Genomic DNA, 16,005 nt, shown 5'->3' with positions numbered 1-16,005 from the left:
TACCATATATATATTATACAGTTACTTTCTCTTGTTCTCTGTCTGAAAATAGTTTAAGGTATAAACAATGATGAAAGTAATCATCACCATGAGGTTCCCAGTTTATATGTCTTAAACAAAGACAAGTAAAATACTGCCCTATACAAGTCAAAAGAACTTTAAACTCTCCATCATCTGCTCCTTGTTGAGACTGGATAGTTTCAGCTTGTATACTCTGCACACATGTGGTCAATATCTGCATGCATGTGGTCAATTATCATCATATTTCCTTAGGTATTAAGTAATCCTCCCATGGAAGGGGCCTAATATTCTGCACACAATAAATAATCTGGTGTATTGATATGCTACATGTATGATTTAAATCTTCTTCCACAGTTACATAATTTGAGGTGTATCAAACAAAATGAAACAATACACTAGCTCATATAGATTACAAATGCTAATTAACCCATTAAGGAATCATTCTGAATGAGTAACCAGTTGATATAACATCTACAGTAAAACATGGTTATAGCGAACACGTTTATAATGAATTGACGCCTGAAGCGAATTGATTTTCATTCCCCGCGACTATATCATATGTTGTGAACTTGACGGATGTTACGAATTACGCTTATAACAAGGCAAAATTGCCCATCCCTGGCACTTCGTTATAACCGTATTTTACTGTATACAGAAAAGTACTGTAAAATTGGCTATTTACGCTGGTGGTTATAAGTACAATATTTTTTCTATTGTCAAACAATATGAAGGGTATCATAAATGCAATAAAATTATTGCAATTGCATGATTTACCACTCTAAAGTTTTAATTTTTGTAAACATACACTCTGGGCCATTATACATGGTTTTAAGCCGACCCCGTAACCAGCGTAAAATTGCCCCCACGCATAAATAAACACTTTTACAGTAGTCTGCAATTCATCTTTCTCCTTGAGCTCTTCATTACATTTTTAATAATTATACAACAGTCACATAACATTACCTCCAGTTACACAGTGCCCCTACCTCAGCTCTCTGTGGGGTTCTACTGCTCTCTGACCAGATTGGACAGCTCCAGCTTGTACTGGGCACATCTCTGTACACAGGTCTGGTGAGTGGTATACTCCTCGGGTAAAGCCTCGCGCACTGACACACACTTGATCACATTCTGATGACTGTCAAAGGATCCTACAATTCTGTAAAATAATAACAATCATCTGTATACAAGAATTTACATTTAATATCCCCCCCCAAAAAAAAGTTTTAATTGTGTAGTCAGACTTGCTTATAAGAAACTATAAAGAAATCTCTGTTATTATGAAAATAAAAATTCCTTCTTTTAAGGACCCTCTTAGCATCAATGAATTGAATGAAAATGAATTATTTTAATGTCAAGAAATTGTATATCACATTATATTTACATTCTACTGTGTTTTTCCATTAAATTCTGTGTTCTTCAAATGCCTCTAAATGCAACAAGTAGTCAAAGGTCAAATTGACGAGTTTTATTATGACCTCACAAACGTTGAACGCTGTAAACTGCAACGTCACAAGCGAAAATCAAAGTTCACGCTTGTGGCTGTTACTGTGGCTCTTCCATTAATATTAACTTACCCTTAGGATAAGATAGGAATTTTAAGGTATGAATCACATTTGCAGACAAGGCAAGAAGTTAAAAAAATGTAAATATAAGCATTAAATCATGATTTTTTGAAGTATACACCCTCATAACTGCAGCGGTGTGTGCATACAAATTTTCATAACGCGCTAACGCGCGTTACTCAATTTGTATGCACACACCGCTGCAGTTATGAGAGTGTATACTTCAAAAAATCATGATTAAATGCTATAATATATCCCTAATTAAATTCCCAAAAGTGTGCAGTACAAAGATGTTTAAAGTTTGCAATTACAATTTTAAATTACAGTAAAACACGCTTATAACGCAGTCCCAGGGACGGGTAAGTTAACTTCGTTATAAGCGTTACAACATGAAATAGAGACTTGGGGAATGAAATTCACTTCGCTGTAAGCGTCAATTCATTATAAGCGTGTTCGCTATAACCGTGTTTTACTGTATAGATGTAATTACATATACATGTATTCATATTTTTTTAATAGCCTCTTACTCTATTTTCTAAGCTTTCATTTTCTTAGTTTAGTGATTCTATTTTTTAAATGAGGGTGTAGGCTGGTAATAGACATTAGAAATTATATGTATTACAAAGTATTTGTACTAGTACTGCTTGACCTAACTGATTGGTAACCTTATAAGTTTATCTATAGCAAAATGAGTCAATACCTGTAGAGTTTTCCTCGGGTCAGCTTTGGTAGAGAGTGGTCCTGCAAACAAGCATACACAGTCATTTGTACATTGTACTAAGATTGCATAATATGACTAGTTCTACATCCATTGAATCATCATACAGTATCATAAAACAGTCCTATAACAGACACATTGTAAAGATCCATGTACAAAAATACTGTGATCAAGAAAAACTGTCAATTCTGAAGAATTTCAGTTCTTGATAATTATTTAAAAGAAGTTTGCATGAAATGTTTGTGCAATGGGGAATATACTACCACTAAATCAATATATAATTACCTCTTATATTAACTTTTATATATATATATAAGTATGACATAAATAAATGTATGTACTCACAATTTCATAGAAGATACAATCCATTAAAGCTGCTCCCTCTTTGATATTAAACTTTTTGGCATCAATGTCTGGTACCTTTACAGTGGCCGAGTTCACTTGAGCTAAAATCAATTCAAGAAAATGCATTGATTTGTTAACGCTAATAAAATTCAGGTAACACACTGACTTCACATTTTATTCCAATGCCATGTGCACATCAGATAACACAGTACACTCCAACTCAACCCTTTTTTTGTAGAAGATTTAGACTTACAGAGTTATCTCTCTTAGATAATTACATGTAACAGAATATTAACATTAATTAAAATTTCCTTTTTTTTTCTTTTGTGATATCCGACTATAAAGTAAAAAAAATTTAAAAAGATTTTAACATGTTTGAATATAACATTTATACAAAAATGATGACCTTCATTGGGTTAGACTACCCTCGGGTCATCTGGGGATTATTCTGCCCCTTTACATGCAAGTAATGTATTTAAAAATTTATAATAATGTCTTTCATATCATTTCACGTGAATTCTTCGGGCATCTTTTCCGTCTGTAAAATGTTCAGTAGCTGCATGCCATCAGCTCCTCGCTTGGTCAGACAATTGGCTAATTGTACTTTTCCTGGAATTCATTTCACCAGAACGTTGTTATTCTTAATTTCTTTTATTGCAGCTATGTCTATTCTAAGGCGTTTATCATCCACCATTTTTGTAGACTTTAGTGCTTCCACCACGCTCTTGTTGTCAACAAATGCTGTAATTGGTTCTTTATCTGAATCCAAATGACAGATTTCCTCCAGTAGTTTTCTGTAATACAGCGCCGATTCTAAGCCCTCTTGCAAACTTCAAGCTTCAGCAGCTATTGTTGACCGAACAACTCTCTTAATTTTGTTGGCCTGCCAATGGATAGAACAGCAGTTTCCTATACGATCTTTAATCCACAAAATTTGACCCCCTGTGCTTCCTTCCCCCTCACTTATGTTTGCTAGTGCTGCATCCATAAATAGGAAAATCTCCCAGTCTTTTTCAACTGCTCCATGGAGAAGAGGGAAAACTTGAATATGGATTATGTCTTTTAATTTTCCCATGGTTTTTATAGCTTTCAATAGGTCTGCCACTGTTGCTGTTTTTAATTTTGTACTTAGATCCACTAACTCAAATGCTAGATCGGGTCGCAAACCTTGCACTGCCCAGTTGAGTTGTCCAACTAATTTGCGGTATAAAGTTTGTTCATCATTAGTAAGTTTTTCATGTTTTTGTATCGCTCTTTTCGGGTCAATATGGGGGTGATCCAATTTATCCATAAATTTTGAGTGATCTACCATAATTTCATTTTCTCTCTGTTTAATGTGAAATCCAATGTACTGGAAATCTGTCTCTTCCACTTTATCAGCTAGAAATCTCTGTTTTAGTTTGCACAACGTCTTCAAATTCTACTTCTCCTGCATGTAGAAAGTCATCTACATGGCAGCATACTATTCCCGTCAGTCTTTTTCCGGATTGTTTAGTAAACACTGCAGGATCCATCTTTGACTGATTGCACCCTAGTTTTAGGAGTTCATCCCGTACACTCATATAAAACTGACGGGCACCATCTTTTAGACCATATAACCCATGCTTGAGTTTCCATACAAATCCAACAGGTGTATCACTTTCCTTGGGAGGTTTGATGTATACATTTACGTTGTAGTTGGTTCCCTTGTAGGAAAGCAAACTTTATATCGGTAGTTTTAATAATCCATCGTTTGCTTCCTGCCACTGCAAGAAAAATTCTAATAGCTCCTTTTCCCACTGTTGGACTATCTGAAGGGATAAACGAATGTTCTTCAAAACCCCGTGCAACCAATCTGGCTCTTGTACTTGTATCTTTGCCAGTTAAAACCCATCTTGTTGATAATGTTTTCTGTCCATGGTCCTCTACTTCATCAAATGTGTCGAAATGATGCAATTTTTCTAGCTCTGTTTGCTTAGCTTTTTCTATTAACATTTGATCCTGTGATGCTTCACCATTGATGTCAGCTTAGCTGCAATAATGTAGCCCTCTCCCGATTTTTTTTTTTTTTTTTTAGTAAACATCAGATATAAAAAAATCAGAGAGGGCTACATTATTGCAGCTAATGTCAGCTATGTTAATTAACTTTCTCTTCATCAACTGCTTTCCACTCCACTTTGTCTAAGTCTATGCTTTTATCTTCATTGTCTGTAATGTCCCTGACATTAAACCATGAGGGATATCTTCCTGTTGCTTTTCCAGCACGCCCCAGTACTTTAGCTTCAGTCCATTCTTCTGAGTTTGGCAACTTGTATGTGATTTTGTCATTTTTTCGGGGTAATTGTCTCTGTACTGAATCAGTTTGTGGTGTTTCTTCCTGGTTGTGTTGTACTGGTGCCCGAGTTAGAGTTTCTGAGACAATACTTGGGACAACAGCTTCTGTTTTCTTTTTGTCCTCCTTGCTTCTCTTTTCACTTTGTTTCTCACAGAAGTCTTTATCAGTTTCTATATCTGATTGATCATGTTTAATTTTGCACAGTCTGTTGGGCGATACTCTCACAAAAACACCTCCGTGTCTCACAAATACAACTTTTCCATCTTGGAAAACCACCTTTCCAGGTCCTAACCAGCGCTCTCAACCTTCTCTTTTGTAAAACACCAAGTCCCCATTGTCATACTTTTCTTCTGCTGCCCTTACTTTCGTACGCAATGCTCTTCAAATTCTTTCATCAGCTTCACTCAGAATGAAGGCACGCCTTGCTTCATGCAAGGTGTTCAAATGTTTAGACAATGTCTCTGAACTTGTACTTCCTTCTAACGCAGGCAATTCAGCTTTCATGATGTTTGGCAGATTTGGATTTTGTTCAAATATTAACTGATGACTGCTAAAACCGTTCCACATTTGCAAGGAGTTTCTTGCCATATTTGCCCATGCCAGGAGTGTCTCGATGTTAACAGTTTTGTTTTCATCTTCAAGTTTAGTAAGCATCATGTCTGTTACCGCATGAACGCGTTCACAAAGTCCATTTTGGTACAGGCTCATTCCCGCTGTTGAACATAATCGAATATTGAGGATGGATGCTATTTCTCGCATTTCATCTGAACTGAATTCTCCACCGTTGTCCGACATAATAGCTCCCATTACTCCAAAAACTCCTACCCAGTACTTCATCATAGCGTAAATGACATCACTTGGTCTTTTTCGTTGTATGAAGACAGAAACTGTAAATCTAGACCACATATCTATCATATGCAATATCCAGCGTCCCTTGTATTTTTTGAGGTCCATCGCAACTTTTTCATTGAATTCCTTTGCCATGGGCATTGAAACTATTTGTCTTGGTGGTGTTTTAGCATAAACTTTGCAAGATCACATTTTGGTTCAATTTCCAACAATTGCTCCTCAAATTCTTCCATCCATGCTCCTGCATCTTTTAACAAAGCTGCAAGTCTCTTTTTAGGGGTGTGTGCAAACTGTCTATGAAGTTTCAAGAGAGCTGCCTTTCTTTTCTCAGGTTCCAATTCTTCCAGTTTCACCGAGTTCACCTCCTCTACAAGTAAAGTCTCTGATTTGTCCACTGGTATACAATAATGGCCAGATGTGGTTAGATTAAGTGAAACATCTTGTCCCAAAATAACAGCAGTGTCCTTCTCCAAATCCAATTTTACTCCTGCTTTTTTCATTGTCGTTCTAGAAAGTAGGGGATGTCTGAATCAACTACATCTGTTTTGACAATAACAGGTTTACCAACTAAGCACACGGGTAGTTCATACTCTCCTTGAGATTTTAATCTTGTTCCACCTCCGAACTTAAAAATTTTATGTACTTCACGCCTCACAATTTCCTCACGTTCACTCTCCTTCAGTGAGCTTAGGTAACTCTCTAACCATGTTTTTCCACAAACAGTGCTACTGCAAGCACTATCAAGAACAGCACAGTTCTGCGCCTCTGTTCCAAGTAGGCTTACTTCATTTTTATGGAATCCAGTGAACAAAACAGCATGTTCTACTGAAGGTTCTTCCTCTGTTATATGTACTTTTGACAGGTTTTCCCAACTATCTGGACATTTAGCTACAAGATGTCGAAAAGATCCACAAGATCTACAAGTCAGAATTTTTCCATCAGCACCTTGTGGGTTGAGATTTTTAGTTCCTCGTTGTGATGAGAAAAATCCTAAACCTCTTCCTCCTCCTCTACTGTTGAACCGGCCACTTCTACGATATCCGCTGTTGCCTCCTCTTCCTACATAACCTGCAGCTAATAGGGCCTCTTCATTTTCTGCTAAAAAGGTGGGTTCTAGTTTTATACTCTTACTGTCACACGGAGTGTGACATCCCTCACCCATGAATTTCTTCAGGGGCTTTTTTGCTTCTTCATATAACGTTGCTTTGTTTTCGTAATTCATCCCAGTCAAAACTAGCATTTTCTGTTCCTTTGTGATGTTAGCTTTTCTTAACACTTTAAATGCTAATATTTCTGATGGTAGTGTCATTTTCTTTTTCTCAATTTTTCTGTACTTACTGTCAAATATTGCAATGAATTCATTCATTGATTGTCCTTCGCTTCTTTTGAGGTCCTCGAACTCTTCAAACTTTTCCAAACTATCAGCTAGGTCGTCTTTAGCAAGATGTTTATCCAGAAATTCAAGTAGAGTTTTGAATCCACTTTCCTTTTTTAGATCTTCAAGCTTGATTTGTTCAAAAACTTTCTCTCGAATTTTTGTTTCATCTTCTTCAGGTAAAGTAAGTGCAATATTATAGCAATACCTTTCTTCTCTTTTGCAAGCTCTGTTATTTCACTCCAGGCCAATAATTCATGTTTGCATAGTTCATAAGGCTTCGATTTGGAATTGAACACTGGTGGGTTAATCTTGGTTGCCAAATTGGATATTTTCCCTCTATTTTTTTTTTTCAAGAATGTCACTCAATCCACTTCATAAACTTTCTCTTACACAGTTTTCTGACTTACACTTCAGTCTAAAAGTTTGGTTCACGCTCTGCTACCACTTGTTAATGCTAATAAAATTCAGGATACACACACTGACTTCACATTTTATTCCAATGCCATGTGCACATCAGATAACACAGTACACTGCAACTCAGCCTCTTTTTGTAGAAGATTTAGACTTACAGAGTTATCTCTCTTAGAGAATTACATGTAACAGAATATTAACATGATTATTCCATAAAAGTTTTAAAAAATATTAATAACACCCCATAATATGAATGAATACATGTACATATAGACAACTTATTTATGGACTCTTCACTTCCGAGAACTCAGGTGAGCAAGACATGCACCCAGTCACCAATTAAATGCATTAAAAGACAGTATTGAAAAAAGTTAGCCGCATTATGCATACCATAAATTTCAAACAGAAATGACAGCATTCCTCTAAGGTGTTCCCAGTTCTTGATTCCACCCAGGTCAGTGGCTATGATTCTCAGCGATCTGTCCAAAGCTGGCTTTGCAGTTACCTTAAGATATAAATATTCCTCAAGTTTTTAATATAGATTTTTAATACACGGAAGTTTGACCTGCATAACTGATGCAGATCTCCCCAAAATAGAATTTGAGAGCTACATGCCATTGGGTGTATGTGGAGCTAGCTTCTAAATGCCTCAATATTAACCCAAACAAAAACTTTTCTTAAGAAATCATATCAAAATCACTTAAGAAATCATATTAAAATCACTTAAAAATCATATCAAACTCACAAATTCATGATTTTGTTCTATGATTTAGACATGATCCATTAAATGAATCATACCCAAATCATAGGTGACAAATAAGGAAGTATGATCCTGATGTGGTTTGTTTCTTGGTTTTGAGTCTGCTATGATTTTCTTGTGATTCTGGTATGTGCTATTATCTTAGAAGGCAACAGAGCATGCGTTTGAAATGATTCGTTAACTGCCAGATAAACTGACCACTAAGAATTAAGATTTCTGCATAACAGGAAGTTGAGTTGCAAATTTTGAATGTTCATCTTGGAGCCTAAATGTGATGTACATGTCAGGAACATTTGTTATTGTTGGGCCGATGATCTTGCTCTATCTTGGCATATTTATAAAGTGAATTTATAGAAGTATTTTGGGGGAATATATTCTTATACACTTGAGGTAAATAATATTTTATAAAGACACAATACACTATCAAGTGATTTATTAAGTGAAGCAAGCAACTAATGCATGGATGTACATGTATCATTAGTTCAGACCGGAAGCTACAGACCTGCGGCTAGGTTTTGAAATGCATACGTAATATTTTAATTTGTACAATTCATGTAATAATTCCTAGAAGAGTTTGAAATAACAATAATTAAATTATCATCTAAATTATGGAAGACTTTGATCCTGTGTTCTAATTCAGATTATATTAATTGGCTTAACGATACAGTTCATGTGACATATATGTATACTATTTTTCATATTTGGTAATTGACAAAGTATTTCAAATATTAAAAGTATATAATTGTCTGTTGCAAGTTATAAATTAAGTGGTCATTATTTTTAAAAGAAATTATTGTATAATTGTCCTTTAACAGGTCATATAAGGATCATGGTTTTGATACGAGTTGTTAGTTACAACTGATCATACCAGGATCATGGTTTTGATATGAGTTGTTAGTTATACAACAGATCATACCAGGACCATGGTTTTGATACGAGTTGTTAGTTACAACAGATCATACCAGGGCCATGGTTTTCTTGCAATTTGTTTAGTTTAACAGATCACTCGAGAATCAATATCCATTAACTCATTTGCATGTGAAATTTTCCTATACCGAAATCATCTCAAAACCATGATTTACACATAAGCCATTGATATGATCCCGTAGGCTATTTTTTCTGTTTGGGAAGGTTAGTTTTGTACTCGATCATTTACCTAATATTCAAGCAGAGCGGCTGAGCCTTAGATAACATTGATTTTAAGTTATAATTATCTCTGACATGAAATTTCTAAATTGATTTTGCAATATAAATCTATCTGATAAAAAAACATACAGTATGTACTGTACTCAGACTCTATATAAATCAATTTCTATTGTAAGATGATGACATTTTGTTTAAATTAATTTCCAAGGCAATATCTTAGAATTTACCAATTAACATGACAAATACAGCTAAAAACATCTATTTCTATTTCCAAATTTTATACCAATTCTTTAATTTATCCTTTGTCATTCAAATCATGCATGCAATATCAAACAGAATACATGAACAGCCTAAGAACAATAACTCAAAGAATATATAATGATACATTGTTGGATTACATTTCAAAATTTGGGTAATGGGTGGGGGCCTTCTCTCAATTACCAGTACAAAATCATATTCTATTGGTAAGAACAGCATACTATGCAATAACCTGATTTTTGCTGGGAGTGTCAGTTTTCTGAGCAGCGGCTGTTTTTGACTGGGGGTGCTGCACTGTGTTAGACAAGTGTTCCCTGTTAGTGATAGTCTTGGCACAAATTGCCCCATCTCCTGTAGCACTGGGTATCTACAATTAAAGTGTATATAATCATATGGAAAGGTCTCCTTTAATTAATTTGTTGCAATTTTCATTTGAGAGATACAGTAAGTGGATATGTACAGGTACAGATGTGTAAATTAAATAAATTGAAATTGACAAAAATTCTGTAAAATCAGGGTGAGTTAAACAAATTTAACTTCAATACTGCTGCCTTGGTCCCTTATTGTATATCTTTCCCTCTAAAAAACTAAAGACATTGGATGCATGATCACACATTTGTCATTGAAACACTAACATTTTTTCATATAAGACCACTTTTAACTTAGATCTTTGTCAATAACTACCTGAAATGAGGAATCAATAGGTTTGTATCTTCTGTCCATGCTAGGAGAGATGCCCATCATGTTATTCACTGGCTGCCTCTGTCCTCCATATCCCCACTGATTCCATTGATCAGGCACTGCAGCCCTACCACTACCATTAAACGGCATGGTACCAACATTGTTGGTATAACCACTACCACTGTTCCACTGGTTTTGCTCGCTGTGTGCCATTGCATTAGAACTGTTACAGTACATTCCATTGCTGTTGGCTCTATCCTGGCCTCTGCCATTTGATGTTCTATTTAAGTCACCACCATTTCTACCATATCCCTGACTATTGTAGGTATTTTGTCCCTGTTCCATTGCATATGAACCACTGCTATGGTCTCCATCATAACCTGTGGTACTTGCTGTTCTACTGAAGTTGGTACTCGCAGATCTATTGAAGCTACCACTATTTCTATTGTACCCTTGGCTATTGTTGGTACATGTATTTGATCTCTGCCCAACTTTATTTGCACTTCCCCTTCCATAGTTAGATCCCCTTCCTGAGGGTCTGGGATATTGGCTCTGACCCTCAGTACCCACTGACTTTTGGTTAACACTGTATCTAGCAGCTTTGGGGTTGGGAGTGTTGGGAGGGATTAGCTCCATGTTGGAGGTTCCTGTCCCCCTTTGGTTGTTCCTGGGTTGGCTGTAAGAACTAGGGTTGGAGTTGTTCACTCTCCCTTGCATTTGTTCACATTGCCCTGGTGCTCTGTGGTGAAACTGATATCTAAAGGGAGGAAACAATATTAATTTGCCATCTAGATAAGCTTTTTTTCAAAAATTGTTCACATGGAATCATATATTTTTAATAATTAGTGATAAGTTTTAAAGCTCTTCCTTATAGTCATCATTGCAAACCATGGCCAATGTGTACGATTCTCTCCCCTCTGACTGGGGTTGCACAATACAAGCTAGAATATCTAGTAATTCATTAAAATATTGACCATATTAACAGGTTAAAATGTGACGCAACAGATGACACATGAATATTCAGCATTACAATACTTTATGTACATAAGCAGCCACGGGTAGAAGAGAGCTTAGCTGCAATAATGTAACCCTCTCCGGATTTATTTTTTTTGGGGGGGGGGGGGGGGGGGGGGGGGGGGGAGGTAAACAGTTGACATCAGATATCAAAATCGGAGAGGGCTACATTATTGCAGCTAGAGAGAGCTATGTGGACACAAGACCATGGCTTGAGACAATGCCTTAAAGGTGGAACAATTAACAATATAACAATTAACATCAAAACACAAGGAGCATCAACATCTATCTTTGATTTAAGGCTCTCGACCTTAAACAATCATGTAACTGTACCACTTAATAAAGACTTCCAGTGTGAGTAATATCATTAGAGAAGTCCTGCAGACTACTGTGGAATCATTAAAATTTGTGGTGGCTCAATTTTCGTGGTATACTGTAAACCAACATTTATTCGCGGCGACGTTATTTCGCAATTTACTTCCAATAAACTGGTGACTAAACCTTACCCAGACCCGTATTTTGTTATAACAACTAAACCATAAAGACTGGTTTGCAGCAAGAAATATTCGCGACGAAAAGGCACTTGCAAACCTCGCGAAAATTTCTAGAACGCGAATTAAAGTTGGTTTACAGTATGTGCATCCATGAAATTACAAACCCATTAATAACAAAAAACCCACAATCCACGAAAAATTGGCCCGCATGAATTTTAATGATTCCACAGTATACTATACCTGGAACTATTGTTCATTGCTGGGTTAACTTGGGGCTGATTGTTGTTCCATTGCGTGCGACTGTTGTAAGACAAGGAGGGGTCTTGATGATGCGACATCTTATTATCATAGAGATTTCCTGCAGGTTGGCTTGTAAAGCTATCATTCCTTGAATATTCTGATGGACAAAAACAAAAGTATCAAGGTTTATTAAATAGACTGCACAGTATGAAGTTCTTACAACACTGCTTTAAATTTCACAAACAGAAACTGTAAGTGGTCAGTTATAGTACGGTATTTGCGTTAAAAAATTAACAGTTAATTGCATAATTAAACATTTTTAAGGATGATTATTAATAAATGACATATTGATATTAACATTATTTTTAGAGGACAATGATTAGGTGGTTCTGGTAAATCTCATTATGGCATAAATGATTAGACAAATACTTGAAATATAGAAGTACGCATGTGTATACCTAAATTGTTATATCTGCCATCATGCGAAGAAGAGACAAACTGCTCCTGTGGCTCAGCAATGATTGCTTCTCTAGATCTTTTTTTGCAGTTAAAAATTGGTAGAAGTGGGGCTTTTCTGTTCATCTTCTGGAAATTGAATAATTTGCCCTATAATTCACTGAAACTTAATTGGGCCATTTCTTTTTTACGGGGCAAATTGATGAAGTTTTATCAGTTTATAGTATGTATAGGGTGGTAAATAACATAGACTGTATATATGCTCTAACTGTTTCTTCATATTTTACAAAACTTATATGTCAATTTGCCCTGTCTTCAAATTAACACTTCGATCTTAACTAAAATCTAAGAGCTATAGAATATATCAATATCATAAAAATTCTATTCTATTTTTTCTTTGATTCTAAACTTGGAGCACGGCGTCAAATACCATTTCAAAAATCTGTGTATGGCACAGGTGCTCGTCACGATCTTTTTGTTTTCTAACAATGTCACCAACAGTTTTTTATAGTATAGGAAGAAGAGACAAAAAGTTCGGTACGCTGATGTGTGTAACGTTACAGCAGACGACTCGATTTTTCATAATATCGGCATTTCTCCTTTACATTAAAATCGCTGAGCAGAAGAAGAAAAGATACCCTGAACTTACTATTACTTCCACAAACAAGAGAGGATATTTTTTTCTGAAAATAAACAGTGCGGTTTTCGGCTAAGAAATCTTGCGCGTCTTGTCACAATCTCAACTGAAGAGTTCTAATACAAGAAAGGTAACTCATTTTCTGGATAGCCTTTTACGCGCCAAATTTGAATAACATTTTATCACGTGTCGGACTCTCATTCATTCAAATGATGAAACTGACTTTTCAAACAGAGTAAGCTGTATTCTTAAGACATATATATATATAAATGTATTAGAGCGATGCATCTTATAAAAGAGGTGTTCTGAAAGAAAAACTGTCCATGTCTCGGTAATTACAATTCAAAGCTCGTTAATAATAACCAGAGCATAGGCGTCGGAAGCAAATTGAAAGTGGGGGGGCTAGACTAATCCTCAGAAATATTGAGAAAAAAGTAATTCCCAAAATCATGGAAATCCTAATCCGTGGGGGGGGGGGGGGGGGGGGGGAGTATACCTATACTTCCAAAAAAAAAAATTTTACTTACCAAAATTTTTTTCTCACAATCATGAAATTCCTAATCCGTGGGAGGGGGGGGGGGGGGGCTAGTATGCTTCTGAATCTAACCTCTCAATCTTTCAAGGTAAATTTAGGAAATTTAGTCTTTCCTGTGAGAAAAAGTGGGGGGGCTGAACCCTCTATCATGCTATGTTTCTAATGGTTAGGTATAACTTTGCAAAAAAAGTGGGGGGGCTAAGCCCCCCCTAGCCCCCCCGGTTCCGACGCCTATGCAGAGACAAAAATAATTATAGATAAATTTTATGTCTCGTTTAGCATTCAGCTATTCACCTTAATCAGATATAATCAAACATAAAAATAAGGTGGAATAAAGGCTTCGATATCTTCTCTGAAATCGAAAACTTATTTTCTGTGTGCGTGTATGTTGTTGTGTTTGGGGTGTGTGTATGTGTTGGGGTACGCCACCGCATGTACATGAAAATTTATATGTCGGATATCAAGTTAATTCCTGCGTCCCTTATACCAACTAGACTTAGTGGAAGATTTTCCGTTAAGCGCTCCCCACCTAAACCAGTGTATATATGACCCCCCCCCCCCCCAAAAAAAAAATAAAAAATAAATAAATAAAAAACCAAACAAACCAAACAAACTGGCAAAAAACAAACAAAAACAAAAAGCAAAAAAAAAAAAAAATGAACAAAACAAAAACAAACAAAACAAAATGAAAAAAAAAACTACAAATTTTTTTATTTCTTTACTATTATAGAACCATTTTAACAAGACCTTGGACGTAGCTATCTATTTCTTGCGTCAAAACAAGTTAAAAATGACGCGGTTTCAAGCGAAATATACGCACCGATTGCGTAGTCTTAGCTCAAAAGCCAGACAAATCTTATTTGCTGATTTCAGAGACCCATGGCCGAGTAGCTGACAATGAAATAGTCAGGCCCACGTCCCATTGCTGTTTAACACAACTACCCAAAGTCCAAGCTCTTGTTAAAATGGTTCTAATATACATGCATGTATGACCAAAAATATCTTGAAATAATAAAATCGAAATTTTTTGACAAAAAATTTGTCCAACAAATTTTGGTTCAAATTTTCTCCAATAAATGTTAGTACTATATATTATAATATATTCTTCACCCACCTCTTACATGATTTATTGTTTATCAAAGATTCCAAATGATTCAAGGTCATCATTATTATGCTTCTGTGTTAAGAAGGGCGTGCTTATTTAAAGTTATTATAGATCGAGTTGAATTTTTAAAAAGAAGTCTTCTTATTAAAAAAAAACCCCATATGCACACATGCATGCACACAAAATTGTCGAAAATTAAACAATTTCTTGAAATTCTATGTTAAATCATGGGAGAAGTAATCCCGATATCTGTATTCATTTTGACATCATTTTAAAGATGAGGTCAAGAGCTTGTTCAATTCCGGTTTTGTTTTTTGTTTTTGTTTCTTGGGTTTTTTTTTTTTGAGAGACTGTACATAGGCATTCTAGATATATTTCATTAGTAAAAAATGGACAAAACTCTGAAATTTGTTCCTTAATTTTTCTACATAATTCACGATTTTTCCTTAATTGTGTTCACCAAAAGTTTTAGCCCTGGTACATGTACACCCTATCAAACAAAGCTATTGTAATGAAGCAACATGAGTGGGACTTTTTTTTTGGGGGGGGGGGGTATTTTTATTTGACTATTGAATTTTTTTTTTCAATTTAGATTGAATTATATATTTCAACGATCAATTTACTCTTGAGAATCCTGTAAAAAAATATGTATGATATGGTATGGTATGGTATATGGTATGGGATGGGATGAGATGGGATGGTATGACATGACATGACATGACATGACATGACATGGCATTATAGGATGAAAGGGAATCAAATGATATGCTATGATATTTCAATATATTGTAATGAGATTCCAATGATATGCTTTAAGATTTATATCTTATGATTTACTATGTTGTAAAAGATAGCTTGAAGTGACCGTCATTTTATGCACATTTATTACATCTTATACTGTGCTGTGCTTTGAGATTACATGCGAGTAAAATTATATTAATACTTTGAGATTCTTTAGCAATGATATGTATGCTATGCTATTTTAAATCAAAATGAAATGATTAACGATGTGGTATGCTATGCTATGATGAATGAGGATTAAATGATGTCCTATAAGAAATTTAAATAACACATCATTTCA

General features: G+C 35.4%; 1 protein-coding gene across 2 annotated transcripts; it reads right to left on the bottom strand.

Annotated features, from left to right (window-relative positions):
* Positions 1-169: 169 nt before the first annotated feature.
* On the bottom strand, positions 170-13,425 carry LOC109619616 (uncharacterized). 2 transcript variants are annotated; one of them, XM_034450294.2, is made up of 10 exons: positions 13,297-13,425; positions 12,650-12,776; positions 12,192-12,348; positions 10,447-11,200; positions 9,995-10,129; positions 7,989-8,103; positions 2,647-2,747; positions 2,284-2,324; positions 985-1,177; positions 170-310 (listed from the first exon to the last, which is right to left on the bottom strand). In XM_034450294.2, exons 2-9 carry the CDS (start codon positions 12,771-12,773, stop codon positions 1,027-1,029), a joined length of 1,578 nt encoding a protein of 525 aa, XP_034306185.2. In that variant the 5' UTR covers positions 12,774-12,776; positions 13,297-13,425; the 3' UTR covers positions 170-310; positions 985-1,026. The 2 variants fall into 2 exon arrangements, with proteins under 2 accessions (XP_034306185.2, XP_034306184.2); XM_034450293.2 differs by having other exon boundaries at positions 1,008-1,177.
* Between the last annotated feature and the right edge of the window lie 2,580 nt (positions 13,426-16,005).

This window comes from Magallana gigas, chromosome 4, assembly GCF_963853765.1.
Source record: "Magallana gigas chromosome 4, xbMagGiga1.1, whole genome shotgun sequence".
In the NCBI taxonomy this organism is placed as follows: domain Eukaryota; kingdom Metazoa; phylum Mollusca; class Bivalvia; order Ostreida; family Ostreidae; genus Magallana; species Magallana gigas.
This window is presented reverse-complemented; position numbering and strand designations above follow the sequence as displayed.